At 50.8% G+C, this 19011-nt stretch overlaps 2 protein-coding genes across 3 annotated transcripts in view; one reads left to right on the top strand and one right to left on the bottom strand.

The window, feature by feature from the left end:
• LOC123769566 (protein Wnt-5b-like) overlaps positions 1-19011 on the top strand; it is a 501917-nt gene that overhangs the window by 374573 nt on the left and 108333 nt on the right. The window lies entirely within an intron of this gene.
• LOC138354450 (protein DR_1172-like) lies at positions 10074-10436 on the bottom strand. Its single transcript, XM_069308644.1, has one exon. It carries the CDS (start codon positions 10434-10436, stop codon positions 10074-10076), a length of 363 nt encoding a protein of 120 aa, XP_069164745.1.

The raw sequence follows: 19011 nt of genomic DNA, 5'->3' as shown, positions 1-19011 counted from the left end.
CTAACTTCCCCACTGGTAATCTCAAACTCTTCCAGTGGTTCCTGGTTAGCTATTCCCTCACTTACCTCTGGAATTTCTCCTTGCTCTAAGGTGAAGACCTCCTGGAATTTCTTATTCAATTCCTCACACACTTCCTTGTCATTTGTAGTGAATCCTTCCGCCCCTATCCTTAATCTCATAACCTGTTCCTTTACTGTCATTTTTCTCCTAATGTGGCTACTCAGCAATTTAGGCTGAGTCTTTGCCTTGCTTGCGATGTCATTTTCGTATTGTCTTTCTGCCTCTCTTCTCATCCTGACATATTCATTCCTGGCATTCTGGTATCTTTCTCTGCTCTCCAGTGTCCTGTTATTCCTATAGTTTCTCCATGCCCTTTTACTTTGCTGCTTAGCTAGCCTACATCTCTGATTAAACCATGGGTTTCTCATCTTCATTTCTCTGTTTTCCTTTTGGACTGGGACAAACTTGTTTGCTGCGTCCTTGCACTTCTGCGTGATGTAATCCATCATATCTTGGGCCGTCTTTCCCCTGAGCTCTGTTTCCCATGCTATATCTGTTAGGAATTTTCTTATCCCCTCATAGTTTCCCTTTCGGTATGCTAACCTTTTGGTTTCGGTATCCCTCCTCGAGTTCAATAACCCTTCTTCAATCAAGTACTCAAACACCAGTACACTGTGGTCGCTCATTCCTACTGGGTCCTCAAAACCGATTTCTCTTATGTCGGAGTCGTTCAGAGTGAAGACTAGGTCGAGTCTCGCTGGTTCGTCATTGCCTCTCATCCTTGTGGGTTCTCCGACATGCTGGGTTAAAAAGTTGCTTGTCACCACCTCCAATAGTTTGGCTCTCCACGTATCCTCGCCTCCATGCGGTTCCTTGTTCTCCCAGTCAATCTTTCCGTGATTGAAGTCGCCCATGATGAGCAGGTGGGATCTATTTCTACAGGCAGCAGAGGCTGCCCTCTCAATTATAGTGTTAACTGCCTTGTTGTTGTTTTCATACTCTTGACTGGGTCTCCTGTCATTTGGTGGAGGGTTGTATATTACTGCTACTACTATTGTTGGTCCTCCCATTGTTATGGTGTAGTCTCTGAACTCCTCACAGCCCGGGATGGCCATCTCCTTAAAACTCCATTCCCTTCTCATGAGTAGGGCCACTCCGCCTCCTCCCCTACCTTCCCTCTCTTTCCTTATTACTGTGTACTCCTGGGGAAACACGGCATTCGTTATGATTCCAGAGAGTTTTGTTTCAGTGAGTCCGATTACATCTGGGTTAACTTCTTGCGCTCTTTCCCTTAGTTCACTTGTCTTGCTTGTGATCCCATCTATGTTCGAGTACATCACCCTGAAACTGACTCTCTTCTGCTTCTTTTCTGGGGGGGGAACTTTGGGATTTGGGGTGAGTGGGAGCTGGGGGGACCTGGCACGGGGAGATTGGTGGAGGAGGGAGGGCTTGGGGTGGTGGGGGAGAGGGGGAGGGTACAGGGGGTGGATAAGAGGGGGAGGGTATGTGTGTGTGTGTGTACTCACCTAGTTGTACTCACCTAGTTGTGCTTGCGAGGGTTGAGCTCTGGCTCTTTGGTCCCGCCTCTCAACCGTCAATCAACAGTGTGTGTGTGTGTGTGTGTGTGTGTGTGTGTGTGTGTGTGTGTGTGTGTGTGTGTGTGTGTGTGTGTGTGTGAATTACCAGGAGTGGTGGTAATTCCATTACCACCACTCCTGCCCTCTGCTGTATCTGGTACACTATACCACCCCTCCTGCCCTCTGCTGTATCTGGTACACGATACCACCACCCCTGCCCTCTGTTGTATCTGATACACCATACCACCACTCCTGCCCACTGCTGTATATGGTACATCATACCACCAATCCTGCCCTCTGCTGTATCTGGTACACCATACCACCACTCCTGCCCACTGCTGTATCTGTGTATCACCACTGTGTGTGACACAGCCAGTGTGACACTGGCTGTGTCACACTGGCTGTGTCTCATGAACCAGCACTTCAATAACCGGGTTAAGAGACACACTAACCTTCTTCTCACTTAACTCTCCAGTCAGAGAGCGACGCTGACAGACCTGGTCACACTAGACTGACAAGACAGATGGCAGAAGTGCATTAGACAACTGTAGCGGCTGGAAAGGTGAGGCCCAAGAGCTAAAGCGTGGTTCTGCAGGGATGAATAGGTGAGTACAGGCACTATGGTCGTCCGGACTGGGCTCCCCACACAGAGCCATCCTTCAGCAGGTAACAAAATCCTAAGAATAATAGCAATAATCGAGAGGATTCGAGGTACACTTTAAGCCACATTAACCCAGGAACATTAAGGGACAGATGTCTGTCATTGTGGCGGTATGTTCTCTGGGGACAGGGTGGGCCCGCTCCCCTCCTCCAGTGAACCACCTCCCCCCAGAGAACCCCCTTCCCCTTCACCCTAGAGAACCCCCTCCCCAGGGCGGGCTACAGACCCTGCTGAACACCAGGGTTCGTTCTTGTTCAGTGGACTCGTGATGAATCCCTTCCCAAGGTTCACTCTCGTCTCTTGTGGGCAGCTTTTCGCGCAGCCCGTCCTCAAAACAAAGACTCAAAAGTGATTCCATCCACCCGCTGTTTATGAATGAAAAACGGTTTACACACAACCCGTCCTCGACTCAAGTCCATTACATCCAGCGGTCGCCCCCACAGACGCATTCATAAATTTTAACATGCTGTTCATTCAAAACAAGAATTTTCTCAAATATAAACTAATATTATAATATATTAGCATATTGTGTATATATAGGCATAGGTTAGGTTAGGTTAGGTGTTTAGGTTCGGTTGGCGATTATTTGTATTTGTAGTCCGTGGGTGAAGCATTTATAGCGTTGTGGTTCGAACAAAATTCGTCAGTGAAGCACTTGTTCCGGAACTGTTCGAACGTCGGCAGTTGTGAGTCGTGTGTAAACCGCTTTTCATTTATAAACGGGGGGTTTGGCGGGTGGATGGAATCACTTTTGGATCTTTGTTTGGAGGACGGGCTGTTACATACGACTCACAACTGATATCGTTCGAACATTTCCGGAACAAGTGCTTCACTGACGAATTTTGTTCGAACCACAACGCTGTAAATGCTTCACCCACGTACTACAAATACAAGTAATCGCCAACAGAACCTAAACACCTAACCTAACCTATGCCTATATATGCACAATTTGCTAATATATTATAATATTTATTTATATTTGAGAAAATTTCCGTTTTGAATGAAGAGCAAGTACTAATTTACGAATGCGTCTGTGGGGTCGACCGCTGGATGTAATGGACTTGAGTCGAGGATGGGTTGCTTCGCGAGGTTCGTTCTTTGGTGGTGAATCCTCCAGGAATGACGGGCGAGGACATGTGTCGCGACCCTTCACTGTGTCATTACACTCACCCAAGTTATGTATCCTTCGTTCCTTGCCGTGCAGCAGCGGAGACCCGCGGACACTGGACACCATGAAGTGGAATATCATCCTAGTCTTCAGAGAACCGCTCAGTTGTACTCTGTTCGAAGTAATATACCCATCACCGAGGTTCGTTCTCCCCCGATGTGAACCATCCGCAACTTTGAAGGCTCAGGTTCGACAAAGAGTTCGAACGTCAGGAATTCGAAGGTCGGGAAAGTTTATTAGTCAAGAGATACAGTATAACCAAGGCTGTTTATACCAGGCATAAACAGCTATATAGACCTCACCCCCCCCCCTCCCCTCACCCGGTAGTCAATGATAGGTAGGTACTAATAGGTACGTATAAGTAGGAAGGGGGGAGGGGTGGGATTAAAGAAGAGGGGAGGTAGGGAGGGAGGGAATACATGGGGAGGGGGAGGACGGAGGGTAACATAAAATTGGCTGGTTTAGAAGGGTGATGACGGGCGCCCCCTGTGTACCCGGCCGACCCCCCGAGGCGATAATAGAAGCATTTGCCAGCTTCCCACCGTCTGGATGAATCATTTTAGAGTCAGACATTTATCAGGGGAAGGGAGGCAGGGAGAGGGAGGGGGGGGGGGGAAGGGAGGCAGGGAGAGGGGGGAAGGGAGGGCTTTCTGGGGGTCTTCATTTATTGCCCTTCTCTTGGGGACTGAGGGGGAGGGATGGGGCTGGTGTATCCGAGGGAGGGAGGTGCGGGCTGAAGCCTGGTGGGGATATATACTTTTCTTTTTTTCCCCAACTTGTCTAGCTGTTCCTGCTTGTATCTCCAGGCGTGAGGCAGTGTGCATAGTCCGTCCTCATCACAGTCCCGTCCTCATCACAGTCCGTCCTCATCACAGTCCCGTCCTCATCACAGTCCCGTCCTCATCACAGTCCGTCCTCATCACAGTCCGTTCTCATCACAGTCCCGTCCTCATCACAGTCCCGTCCTCATCACAGTCCCGTCCTCATCACAGTCCGTCCTCATCACAGTCCGTTCTCATCACAGTCCGTTCTCATCACAGTCCGTTCTCATCACAGTCCGTCCTCATCACAGTCCGTCCTCATCACAGTCCGTCCTCATCACAGTCCGTCCTCATCACAGTCCGTCCTCATCACAGTCCCGTCCTCATCACAGTCCGTCCTCATCACAGTCCCGTCCTCATCACAGTCCCGTCCTCATCACAGTCCCGTCCTCATCACAGTCCGTCCTCATCACAGTCCGTCCTCATCACAGTCCGTCCTCATCACAGTCCCGTCCTCATCACAGTCCGTCCTCATCACAGTCCGTTCTCATCACAGTCCGTCCTCATCACAGTCCCGTCCTCATCACAGTCCGTCCTCATCACAGTCCGTCCTCAACACAGTCCGTCCTCATCACAGTCCCGTCCTCATCACAGTCCGTCCTCATCACAGTCCGTCCTCATCACAGTCCGTCCTCATCACAGTCCGTCCTCATCACAGTCCGTCCTCATCACAGTCCCGTCCTCATCACAGTCCGTCCTCATCACAGTCCGTTCTCATCACAGTCCGTTCTCATCACAGTCCGTCCTCATCACAGTCCCGTCCTCATCACAGTCCGTCCTCATCACAGTCCGTCCTCAACACAGTCCGTCCTCATCACAGTCCGTTCTCATCACAGTCCGTCCTCATCACAGTCCCGTCCTCATCACAGTCCGTCCTCATCACAGTCCGTCCTCAACACAGTCCGTCCTCATCACAGTCCCGTCCTCATCACAGTCCCGTCCTCATCACAGTCCGTCCTCATCACAGTCCGTCCTCATCACAGTCCGTCCTCATCACAGTCCGTCCTCATCACAGTCCGTCCTCATCACAGTCCCGTCCTCATCACAGTCCGTCCTCATCACAGTCCGTCCTCAACACAGTCCGTCCTCATCACAGTCCCCGTCCTCATCACAGTCCGTCCTCATCACAGTCCGTCCTCAACACAGTCCGTCCTCATCACAGTCCCGTCCTCATCACAGTCCGTCCTCATCACAGTCCGTCCTCATCACAGTCCGTCCTCATCACAGTCCGTCCTCATCACAGTCCGTCCTCATCACAGTCCCGTCCTCATCACAGTCCCGTCCTCATCACAGTCCGTCCTCATCACAGTCCGTCCTCATCACAGTCCCGTCCTCATCACAGTCCGTCCTCATCACAGTCCGTCCTCAACACAGTCCGTCCTCAACACAGTCCGTCCTCATCACAGTCCGTCCTCAACACAGTCCGTCCTCATCACAGTCCCGTCCTCATCACAGTCCGTCCTCATCACAGTCCGTCCTCATCACAGTCCGTCCTCATCACAGTCCGTCCTCATCACAGTCCGTCCTCATCACAGTCCGTCCTCATCACAGTCCGTCCTCATCACAGTCCGTCCTCATCACAGTCCGTCCTCATCACAGTCCGCCCTCATCACAGTCCGTCCTCGTCACAGTCCCGTCCTCATCACAGTCCGCCCTCATCACAGTCCGTCCTCAACACAGTCCGTCCTCAACACAGTCCGTCCTCATCACAGTCCGTCCTCATCACAGTCCCGTCCTCATCACAGTCCGTCCTCATCACAGTCCGTCCTCAACACAGTCCGTCCTCAACACAGTCCGTCCTCAACACAGTCCGTCCTCAACACAATCCCGTCCTCATCACAGTCCGTCCTCAACACAGTCCGTCCTCATCACAGTCCCGTCCTCATCACAGTCCCGTCCTCATCACAGTCCGTCCTCATCACAGTCCGTCCTCATCACAGTCCGTCCTCATCACAGTCCGTCCTCATCACAATCCGTCCTCATCACAGTCCGTCCTCATCACAATCCGTCCTCATCACAATCCGTCCTCATCACAGTCCGTCCTCATCACAGTCCGTCCTCATCACAGTCCGTCCTCATCACAGTCCGCCCTCATCACAGTCCGTCCTCAACACTACCTGTACTGTTAAGAACCTATACTCAACATTACTTGTACTCATCACTACCTGTACTCATCACATGTACTCATCACCTGTGTTCATCACCTGTACTCATCACAGCCCGCCAAACCCTTGTTGATGAATAAAAACACAACACACGACTCACAGCCGATGAGGCTCGAACTCACATCGACTGGAGCTTCGTTCACCCTGTCCGTTCGACCCCCGTCAACCCCCGCCAACCCCCCCCCCCCCCCCCGTCAACCCCAGTCAACCCCCATCAACCACCACCAACCCTCCCCCCCCCTCCTACTGCCAATACAAATAATTATTGACAGATCTTGAACATAACCTAATCTAGACCTAACTAAACACACAATTCTAATCTTCTATATGAATATAAATGGAAATGTTCGTTTGTTCAAAATCGCTAATTTCCGAAAGTTCTTCACCGGTTGCTGTGAATTTTTCACACAACGTTCTATTCGCATCCGAGCAGGTTTATATATATATATATATATATATATATATATATATATATATATATATATATACATACTGTATAGATGTCACCACTATGGCTGGAGAAAACAAATTTTAACTGTTTTTCATGTGAGGGAAATCTTTGAAACATCTTTACTGATTGCTATGAAATTTTGACACAACGTTCCTTTCCAATACGAGTGTGTTTTTATATACCTACTATGCCACACCTGTGACAGGTAAAAACTTGGTTTTTTTAAGCAGCACCATCTGTTGCACGAAATAGCTACACACGATGTACTAAATATGTTACGATTCCATTTCGATGTTTCCGATTGCATTGATAAATTTAATTTTCATAGATTTCGATTTATTTTCATTTTGATTTAATTATTTGTTGTGACATTGCGTTGGAATTGAGCTGTGTTGTTTACCATACCGTTCTTTTCGTAAGTATAGTTTTTTTTATTTTGTCATTGTTTTTCATTTCGTTTTTTTAACCGTGCTTCTTACTTTCCAGTGATGGGAACATCAGATCATTTGATGTTCCCATTTTTCTGATAGGAACATCAGATCAAGGCTGCCACGCATTGGACGATGGAGTGGTAAATGGCGGGGAGGACGAGGGGAAGGGGGAGTGGGGGATGGTGGGGAGGACAAGGGGGAGGGGGAGGGGGTGATGGTGGGGAGGACGAGGGGAAGGGGGAGGGGGGGATGGTGGGGAGGACGAGGGGAAGGGGAGGGGGGAATGGTGGGGAGGACGAGGGGAAGGGGAGGGGGGAATGGTGGCGAGGACGGCGGAACAGGGGAAGGCTGCTGTGACTCAGCAATGCGCATGCATTGCTGAGTCTTAATAGAGTCTTAAGAAAATCAGTATCAGTAAAACATAAACGAATATTGAAAACAAAAAAGAGAAGATTTTATCGCGCTTTAATTCAAGACTGGTCAATGTTCTCTCTCTCTCTCTCTCTCTCTCTCTCTCTCTCTCTCTCTCTCTCTCTCTCTCTCTCTCTCTCTCTCTCTCTCTCTCTCTCTCTCTCTCTGCACACCTCCCAGATAAACCTCTATGTCTATCTGGCCCCTCCAACTTTCCCCTCTCTTGCCCCCTCCCCCTCTCTTATCGCCCCCCCCCCATCCCTCTTTTTCTACTGCTAATCTTTAGTGGGTTAATAAAGAGTAGGTGGAGCACCTGGTAGGAATATGGCGGGTATGGCGCCCTCGCTGGTGTTCCTGAGGGCGGCGCTCTACCACCCCGGCCATGCACCATCGACTGTGATGGAGCTACGATCTGATCTTACCCGCCTTCACTTATGTAAATGTGTGGGTGTTTTATCGTTCCTCTGGGGAGGTGGGGAGAGTTACTGGCTCCCGCATGGGGCACTCACACTTTATGAGTAATGGTGGCAATGAGGGAGAGAGGGGGGGGAGGGGGTGGTTGCCAACTAGTAATGGGAGTAACGATTAGGTTTATCCATTTTTGTGTTCGGTTAAAATTGAAAGGGGATTGTGTGTGATTGTGGACCGGGCCGCAGGAACGCTGAGCCCCGAAATCATTTCAAGGTAACCTCAAGGATTTGATTTCATAGATGATTGAGCGATAGGGGATTGATTCTCATGGTTTATAACTTTTATAATTATCAACATCTTGTTGACAAAAAATTATTACAATTTGCCTAATCTGAGGATTTCAATTAAGTTTTATTAAATTGAGAATAATGCTGGTATTCACTGTCACGCAGGACAGAGGGTCATACACAAGACAATAGGTCTAAACTGTGGGCGGAAGCACATATATATCATGGTTACAATCAATGTTTTAATGTATGGATATGTGAAAACAACTTTCTATTGTGCACTGCCACACAAGGGCAGGGATGGGTTCATAAGTGATGCAGCTTGGAAGTAATATAAATAAGATTGTTCTTCATTCTTTAAAATGGACAAGCATATTTAGGATAAATTGTTAGGATGTCGTCCAGTTTCAATGAAATAGTTACACAGTTGGTGGTACAAGAGGCCAGGAGGTCTGAAGTCCTTTACGATTTCACATTCAACAATATAGTGTTCTAGGGAATGCACTAAAGGTTTATCACAGAGTTTACAATCTGAGTATTCTGGTAGTGGCTCAGCCTCACTAACCTGCCAGATGTGCCTATAGCCAAGGCGAATTACCACAATGACTACATCACATTGCCTGGTCCGGTTACTGTGCTGACCATACAAATGCCTATTATTACAAAAGTTGTCATAGCTTTTAATACTGCAGCTTTCAGGTCTCTGGGCATTTCTTAGTTCTTCTAAATCTGAAGTAATTTCTTAAATTTTATATGTTTCTAATAATTGCATTAGATAGTCCAAAGTCATAATCAATGTTTTCTTTCCTGCAGCCTCATTGGCCAATCGATCTACAGTCATTTTTTTTTTTTAATTTTGCCCCAAGGGGCGAGTTTATTGGGCAGCACCACTCATCTTGTGAGTGGACACACCGCCATAGTGACAGTATTGGGCAGCACCACTCATCTTGTGAGTGGACACACCGCCATAGTGACAGTATTGGGCAGCGCCACTCATCTTGTGAGTGGACACACCGCCATAGTGACAGTATTGGGCAGCACCACTCATCTTGTGAGTGGACACACCGCCATAGTGACAGTATTGGGCAGCGCCACTCATCCTGTGAGTGGACACACCGCCATAGTGACAGTATTGGGCAGCGCCACTCATCTTGTGAGTGGACACACCACCATAGTGACAGTATTGGGCAGCGCCACTCATCTTGTGAGTGGACACACCGCCATAGTGACAGTATTGGGCAGCGCCACTCATCCTGTGAGTGGACACACCGCCATAGTGACAGTATTGGGCAGCGCCACTCATCTTGTGAGTGGACACACCACCATAGTGACAGTATTGGGCAGCGCCACTCATCTTGTGAGTGGACACACCGCCATAGTGACAGTATTGGGCAGCGCCACTCATCTTGTGAGTGGACACACCACCATAGTGACAGTATTGGGCAGCGCCACTCATCTTGTGAGTGGACACACCGCCATAGTGACAGTATTGGGCAGCGCCACTCATCCTGTGAGTGGACACACCGCCATAGCAGCATGTACAACACTCCCCAATAGGATGAAAACCCGCTGGGTTGTTCATCCTACAAAGTCATGTTTTCCAACTGATGTTTTGAGCCAGACGGGAAAGTGGAGTTACAGAAAGATGTTTATATGAGTCAGTCCTTACCTAAGACTGCTGGCACCCTGTTCACTGCCTGGCCGTGTCTGCTGCCACGTCCCTGGCCGTGTCTGCTGCCACGTCCCTGGCCGTGTCTGCTGCCACGTCCCTGGCCGTGTCTGCTGCCACGACCCTGGCCGTGTCTGCTGCCACGTCCCTGGCCGTGTCTGCTGCCACGTCCCTGGCCGTGTCTGCTGCCACGTCCCTGGCCGTGTCTGCTGCCACGTCCCTGGCCGTGTCTGCTGCCACGTCCCTGGCCGTGTCTGCTGCCACGTCCCTGGCCGTGTCTGCTGCCACGTCCCTGGCCGTGTCTGCTGCCACGTCCCTGGCCGTGTCTGCTGCCACGTCCCTGGCCGTGTCTGCTGCCACCTGGCCAGCGCGGCAGCTCTCCATGCAATTCTTACCGCCGATGGCAGCAGCTGCCCACCGTAGGGTACCAGGGGTGGTACCCGTATATCCGGGTGTGCACAGTACCTGTAGTGAAGGCTTCTCTCACGTGAAGATTTATGGTTAGGGTTAAAGGTTGGTGAGTGGTGTAAGGGGGGGCCGGGGGGGGGAGGTGTAGCATGGTAGTCAACCATTTCCTCCACCATGGTGGAGGCTACAGGGGGGGTCCCCACCCCCCTCCCCAGCCACCCCTCTGCTCAACTTTCTTATGTCGCAGTCGCTAAGAGACATGTAGAAATAGTTAAGACGGCACGGTACTCACAGTAAGTTAGAGGGAAGGAACTACCATGCAGCCTCCAACGAGGTAGTTATCCGTGTGTGTGGGGGGGACAGAATGGGAAGGGTCCTATATGGTCTGGCACTGTGCCACAGCTGTGCCAGGCTGCCAATATGGGCGCAGGTAGAGGTAGATACTGTCTGGAGGTAGATACAGCTATATAGCATCTACTTGACATCCTGCTTGTCTACCGTCAAGACGGGCAGGGCGGTGGTCAAGACGAAGCCTCTGACGGCATTAGACAGGTTTCCAAAATGGACTGAAATGTGGTAAACTTGACTGAGTAAGGTTTATGCTGGGCTAATATACTCTGGGGAAATATACCCGCGGTCCTGACCGTCATACGAGGTTTCGGTCCATCTCTGGACCATTATCGTGTAATATAAGGGAACTCTTGTTCCATTACACGACTTAATATAATGGTCCAGGGCGGACCGAAATCTCGCGTATTTATTTCCAGTCGTGCGGGTTGGTGAGGGCAGAACCACACTAGTGACCACGGGACAATATGACAATATCATAAATATGGTCAAAAATATGGTCAAAATATGGCCAGTTTGGTCAAAAGAGTGTGGGAGCAGTGAGCAATATGTTCCAACACCGTAATGCTTAAAGCCTCGAAAATAAGTAACACAAATATTAAGACAGAGACTGGTCCCAAACCTGCACCAAGAAATAACATCATATGAGACCAAAAGACATGGCAGGATGTGCAGAATACCCCCGTTGAAGATCAGAGGTGCAACAGGTACTCTGAGAGAGAACTATCAACATCAGAGGCCCGAGACTGTTCAACACGCTTCCACTACACATAAGGGACATAACTGGCCGATCCCTCACAGTGTTCAAGAGAGAACTATCAACATCAGAGGCCCGAGACTGTTCAACACACTTCCACTACACATAAGGGGCATAACTGGCCGACCCCTCACAGTGTTCAAGAGAGAACTATCAACATCAGAGGCCCGAGACTGTTCAACACGCTTCCACTACACTTAAGGGACATAACTGGCCAAGAATTAGTACTCTAGGCTAGGGATGAGTACTCTCACTCCTCCACTAACTTGTTCACGCCGGTGGCGCCCCGCGAGGGCCAGGATAAGAAAGAGTCAGGATATAAACCCAAGCAAGAAGACGAGTAGATTTAAACTAGATAAAGTTTACATTTAGAAACAATTCGGTAAACTGGTTCGGAAATTTGGTTTAAGACTTATATGGTGCTTGTTGGCCCTAAGTGCCCGACAAGTAGTCTCAAGGGACAGTTTCAGACATCGGTTGTGTACCTACATGACTGTGTGTGTGTGTGTGGTTGGGTACCCACATGAGTGTGTGTGTGTGGTTGTGTACCTACATGACTGTGTGTGTGTGTGTGTGTGTGTGTGTGGTTGTGTACCTACGTGAGTGTTCGTGTTTTTGTGTGTGTGGTTGTGTACCTACATGACTGTGTGTGTGTGTGGTTGTGTACCTACATGACTGTGTGTGTGTGGTTGGGTACCTACATGAGTGTGTGTGTGTGGTTGGGTACCTACATGAGTGTGTGTGTGTGTGTGGTTGGGTACCTACATGAGTGTGTGTGGTTGGGTACCTACATGAGTGTGTGTGTGGTTGGGTACCTACATGAGTGTGTGTGTGTGTGTGTGTGGTTGGGTACCTACATGAGTGTGTGTGTTTGGGTATAAAGAGGCCTCTCATGGCCTCATATAGGCCTTTGCCAGATTCTTTTATTCTGATATTCTCATCAATTTCCCCTTCGAAAGTTCCCCCACGACCCCCTCCCCCAGACCCCACGACCCCCTCCCCTATGCCCCACGACCCCCTCCCCATACCCCACGACCCCCTCCCTATGCCCCACGACCCCCTCCCCATACCCCACGACCCCCTCCCTATGCCCCACGACCCCCTCCCCATACCCCACGACCCCCTCCCTATGCCCCACGACCGCCGGAAGAGGAGTGGCCGGGAGATATTAAGTGAAATCTTGCGATTACGGAGCGCTTAGCGCGTTAGTATAATGCAAGGGGCTCCCGAGTCCGGTGGCCGGCCGCCGCCTTCGATGGCATCAATTTTGGCGGTTTAATTTCACCCTCGGGGCGCCCAAGCCGCCCCTGCGTCTATATTATTTCAGATTTTCCTCTCATCCAACCCTTCCAGTGTTGGTTAATGTGGCGGGAAATGGAGGAGCAATTAAGGCATCATTTCTGGTTAATGTCGCGTGATATTTGTTGATGTGGTGATAATAGTAGGGGGGTCTGGGGCGGCTGGACCCCCTGCTGCCACCACATGTGTAATGACGGCCCCTGCTGGCTGGTGGATCACTCATGGCGGGGCTCTCTCTCTCTCTCTCTCTCTCTCTCTCTCTCTCTCTCTCTCTCTCTCGCTCTCGCTCTCGCTCTCTCTCTCTCTCTCTCTCTCTCTCTCTCTCTCTCTCTCTCTCTCTCGCTCTCTCGCTCTCTCGCTCTCTCGCTCTCTCTCTCTCTCTCGCTCTCGCTCTCGCGCTCTCTCTCTCTCTCTCTCTCTCTCTCTCTCTCTCTCTCTCTCTCTCTCTCTCTCTCTCTCTCTCGCTCTCGCTCTCGCGCTCTCTCTCTCTCTCTCTCTCTCTCTCTCTCTCTCTCTCTCTCTCTCTCTCTCTCTCTCTCTCTCTCTCTCTCTCTCTCTCTCTCTCTCGGAAGATGTCAGATAGGAAATTCGATCAGATAGGGATCATGAAGAGGCACATGTGAGGCTTCATATATGAGGCATAAACCTCACAAGTGTCCGGAATGTGGGAAAGCTTTTAGTCAACTTGGAAATATGAAGACTCGCAGGACCTTGCAGACGGACACATGGAGCCCCAGAGGCGGCCGGTGCGTGGGAACAGTGCTCAACACTCACAGGACTGAGCATACAGGTCATACAGATCATACAGAGTATACAGAGCATTCAGATCATAGCCCAGTCCTGTGTATGACAGATCAAATACATCTCGGGAGCTTCCAGGGTGTGGGAAAGCATTCGGCCAATTTCAAAGAGATACTGGGACAGAGGCACAGGTAGAAGGAGGGAGAAGGAGGGAGAGGAGTGTGAGGGAGGGAGGTAAAGGGAAGGAGAGGGGTGAGAGGGAGGGACGGAGAGTTTATTTAACATTATTATTATTTCCAACCACAGACGTGGCCGGACATTTATAATGCTAACTAGCATATATATATACATTTTCTTCTGTCCTCCATGGACAGGTGTGAGAGAGCTGTTAAACATATAGTTCAGGAGTTTATTGAACAATCAACCACAGAAGATGATTGTTGTGTTTTTTAAAATGCTAATCTGACTTATATACAGAATTACGTAAATAAACAGATTTACATAAACATAAAACAGTTCTGTTCCTACATAAACAGTGTTCAAGGTGTCTTTTACAGTGTCATTAATGTGCGTTTACAAAGGTGAAATGCAAGTCTGAGCAGTTTCCACTAATCCTGTATACACAAACATACACACATACCTACATATGTATACATATATACACATATACATACATATACATACACATACATACACACACACTCTCGGCCGGCTCCGGGGGGGGGGGGGGCGGCCGAGTGGACAGCACGCTGGACTTATGATCCTGTGGTCCCGGGTTCGATCCCGGGCGCCGGTGAGAAATATTGGGCAGAGTTTCTTTCACCCCTATGGCCCTGTTACCTAGCAGTAAATAGGTACCTGGGAGTTAGTCAGCTGTCACGGGCTGCTTCCTGGTGTGTGTGTGTGTGATGTGGAATAAAAAAAAATAGTAGTAGTAACAGTAGTTAGAAACAGTTGATTGACGGTTGAGAAGCGGTCCGAAAGAGCAGAGCTCAACCCCCGCAAGCACAACTAGGTGAATACAACTAGGTGAATACACACACATACACATACATATATGTCTCTCCTACTTTGACAGGGTAAGATAGCTACTATAGCAACTAGTGTGTGTGATATTAAGCACTTAATCATTGAAAGTGATTAAGATGCTTTCACAAGCTCAGGTTATATGGTTACATCACATTGTATAACTACATGCATTGTTTTACATAGTCAACCTTGGGTACAAGTCCAATATATCATCAAGTGTTTCAATACTCATACAGTAGTTACAGAGTTCAGCATACCTCAGCCCAGGAGGGCGAAATTCAGTCAATATGGGACATTCTACAATATAATGTTCAAGGGAGTGCATGTTTTCTCTTTCACAAAGTTGACACATGGTGTATTGGACACTTTCACAAAGTTGGTGTATTGGTGGTGTATTCTACACTTTCACAAAGTTGGTGTATTCTACACTTTCACAAAGTTGACACATGGTGTATTGGACACTTTCACAAAGTTGGTGTATTGGTGGTGTATTCTACACTTTCACAAAGGTGACACATTGTGTACTCGACATTTGGGTTTTGAGAAAGCTGCCAGATACGTCTATATCCCAGGCGTATTCTGGCCACTATAACATCACATTGCCGAGTTCTTGTTCTATTAGTCCCATATGTGAATGTCTCCTCACGATATCTATCATAATATTTATTATGATAAATACAGATACAATTTTCAGGTCTTTGTGAGTGTGTGAGGTCAGTAAGATTTTCATCCAATATTTGTTAAAGTATTCTCTTTGTCACTGCTAATGAAACACCTATATCAATTTCTACCACTGGTTTTTTACAGGCTGCCTTTACAAGCATATCAACAGTGTCATGCCTTAAGATGCCGATATGTGATGGTATCCATATGAATTAAATTTAAAATCGGGTTTCTTTAGCAGCTAAAACATTCATTCGAATATCACTGACTATTTTCTGGGTGTCACTACTATGTGCGTTCAGTGCCAGGAGTGCACTCTGCGAGTCACAGTATATAAGTCCACTGCTTTTGTTTTTTAACAATTCAGTGGCAAGGTGGCCTGCAAGTTCTCTTTGTAGTGTACTTGCCCAGTCATTGACGCGCTTCACTGCTCCATGTACAAGAGAAGATTGCTCAAATATATTACATGCACATCCGGTACATCGTCCACCTTCTACAGCACCATCAGTATGGGGAGAGGTGTGTGAGGGAGAGGTAGAGGGTGAGAGGGAGAGGAGTGAGCGGGGGACAACACACAAAGGCTGGTACTCACCCTGGTGGCCATTGTCCCCTGGACATTACTACGGGTAATATGGGTGTTGCTCTTGTATAGGTGGTGAAGGGTGCTCTTAGGCGCCCCTCACCCTCCCACGGCCTCGGCCCCCGGGGGCCCTGGGGGAGGAGGAGGTCCTGCAGCAGAGGGCAGGGGGAGGAGGAGGTCCTGCAGCAGAGGGCAGGGGGAGGAGGAGGTCCTGCAGCAGAGGGCAAGGGGAGGAGGAGGTCCTGCAGCAGAGGGCAGGGGGAGGAGGAGGAGGTCCTGCAGCAGAGGGCAGGGGGAGGAGGAGGTCCTGCAGCAGAGGGCAGGGGGAGGTGGTCCTGCGCTGGACACTGACCTGCTCTACAGCCGTCTATACCACGACGCTGGACACTGACCTGCTCTACAGCCGTCTATACCACGACGCTGGACACTGACCTGCTCTACAGCCGTCTATACCACGACGCTGGACACTGACCTGCTCTACAGCCGTCTATACCACGACGCTGGACACTGACCTGCTCTACAGCCGTCTATACCACGACGCTGGACACTGACCTGCTCTACAGCCGTCTATGCCACTACGCTGTCCAACATACGAGTAACACAGCTTCCACAACATTTACTCTGCAAGCTCTTGAAGCCGTTCTTGGAAGCCGGTTATTAAGACTTACCGTAAGGAAGATGACCTTGAACGCCGCACTGCGAGTCTGTACCGTCAACCTCACACAACAGTCAGAACAAACAGTTTACGGAGAGAATTTCTTAGTATTTCACTAATACATTGATAACTGAGAACTCTGGAGAGCCCAAACGGTGCTGTGGATTATGTGGTTCAGTAATTAACAGATGAAGAGTGAGGCTAGATTATGCAACGTACCTGGGGGGGGGGGCAGAGGGGCTGTGGCCCAGGGCCACCCAGACCACTCCCAGGGCCACCTAGACCACTCCCAGGGCCTCCCAGGCCCACCCAGACCACACCCAGGGCCACCCAGACCACTCCCAGGGCCACCCAGACCACTCCCAGGGCCTCCCAGACCACTCCCAGGGCCTCCCAGACCACTCCCAGGGCCTCCCAGACCACTCCCAGGGCCTCCCAGACCACTCCCAGGGCCACCCAGACCACTCCCAGGGCCACCTAGACCACTCCCAGGCCTCCCAGATCACTCCCAATCCACTTAGACCACTCACAGGGCCACCCAGACCACTCCCAGGGCCTCCTAGACCACTCCCAGGGCCACCCAGACCACTCCCAGGGCCACCCAGACCACTCCCAGGGTAACCTAGACCACTCCCAGGGACACCTAGACCACTCCCAGGGCCACCCAGACCACTCCCAGGGCCACCCAGACCACTCCCAGGGCCACCCAGACCACTCCCAGGGCCACCCAGACCACTCCCAGGGCCACCCAGACCACTCCCAGGGCCACCCAGACCACTCCCAGGGCCACCCAGACCACTCCCAGGGCCTCCCAGACCACTCCCAGGGCCACCCAGACCACTCCCAGGGCCACCCAGACCACTCCCAGGGCCTCCCAGACCACTCCCAGGGCCTCCCAGACCACTCCCAGGGTCACCCAGACCACTCCCAGGGCCACCCAGACCACTCCCAGGGCCTCCCAGACCACTCCCAGGGCCACCCAGACCACTCCCAGGGCCACCCATACCACTCCCAGACCACTCCCAGGGGCACTTAGACCACTCCCAGGGGCACCCATACCACTCCCAAGGCCACCCAGACCACTCCCAGGGCCACCCAGACCACTCCCAGGGCCACCCAGACCACTCCCAGGGCCACCCAGACCACTCTCAGGGCCACCCAGACCAATCCCAGGGCCTCCCAGACCACTCCCAGGGCCTCCCAGACCACTCCCAGGGCCATCCAGACCACTCCCAGGGCCTCCCAGACCACTCCCAGGGCCACCCATACCACTCCCAGGGCCTCCCAGACCACTCCCAGGGCCACCCAGACCACTCCCAGGGCCACCCAGACCACTCCCAGGGCCTCCCAGACCACTCCCAGTGCCACCCAGACCAATCCCAGGGCCTCCCAGACCACTCCCAGGGCCTCCCAGACCACTCCCAGGGCCACCCAGACCACTCCCAGGGCCTCCCAGACCACTCCCAGGGCCTCCCAGACCACTCCCAGTGCCACCCAGACCACTCCCAGGGCCTCCCAGACCACTCCCAGGGCCGCCCACGCTACTGGTTCTCACAGAGATTAATTGGTGGTTATGAGTGGTGGTTTAGAGAGCAGGGAGATAGAAGAGAAGAAGAGGAGAGATAGAGAGAAGAGAGAAGCTGTCTTCTCACTTCTCACCACGGGGCCTGACGGCTGAGTGGACAGCGCTCGGGATTCGTAGTCCTAAGGTTCCGGGTCCGATCCCCCTATGGAGGCGGAAACAAATGGTCAGAGTTTCTTTTACCCCTGATGCCCCACTGTTCACCTAGCAGTCAATAGGTACCTGGGAGTTAGGCAGCTGCTACTGGCTGCTTCCTGAGGATGTGTAACAAAAAAAGGATGCCTGGTCGAGGACCGGGCCGCGGGAACGCTAAGCCCCGATATGGCAACAGTGTTGGATCTTGATTATAACAAGACGTTATAAACACCTTGGGGTTGGGATCCCGGCGGTAAGGGAGGTTGGAGCAGGGGGAGGGATTAGGTCCAGGTAGGGGCCCCCAGGGGCAGGTCTGGCCAGGGGCTCCCTATACCCCTGGACTAATAGGGGGATGCTTCCAATAGGCCCAGGATACACCGTAGTAAATTGGTGGATGTTTCAATCTGGCGATAAAGGTGGTCTGGTTATGTTAGAGGAGGAGCCTCGACCCACGGAACACAGCCACAGCGGCGCTCAACACTCCCTATCTCACACCAGTGTCGGCGCGAGCATTATCACACCACAGACTAGTTGCACTAACGTCCCACATAATAAAAGTATTTGAGAGAGTGATCAGGAGTCAGGTCACTAGTTTCATGGAGACCAATGACCTTCACAATCCAGGCCAACATGGATTAAGAGCAGGAAAATCATGCCTCATACCAAGCAAATATTGCGTCAGCCAGAAAAATGATCGGATGGATTACGAGAACTTTCAAATCCAGGGATCCCATCACAATGGTTGTACTCTTCAAGTCACTT

Source organism: Procambarus clarkii, chromosome 63 (assembly GCF_040958095.1).
Source record: "Procambarus clarkii isolate CNS0578487 chromosome 63, FALCON_Pclarkii_2.0, whole genome shotgun sequence".
NCBI classification, from domain to species: Eukaryota; Metazoa; Arthropoda; class Malacostraca; order Decapoda; family Cambaridae; genus Procambarus; species Procambarus clarkii.
The sequence above is the reverse complement of the archived record's forward strand: the minus strand, read 5'-3'. Positions and strand labels throughout refer to the sequence as shown.

Excerpts from the sequence above, each read along its gene's own strand:
- LOC138354450 (XM_069308644.1), bottom strand. The coding sequence starts at position 10,436 with ATGGAGAGCTGCCGCGCTGGCCAGGTGGCAGCAGACACGGCCAGGGAC.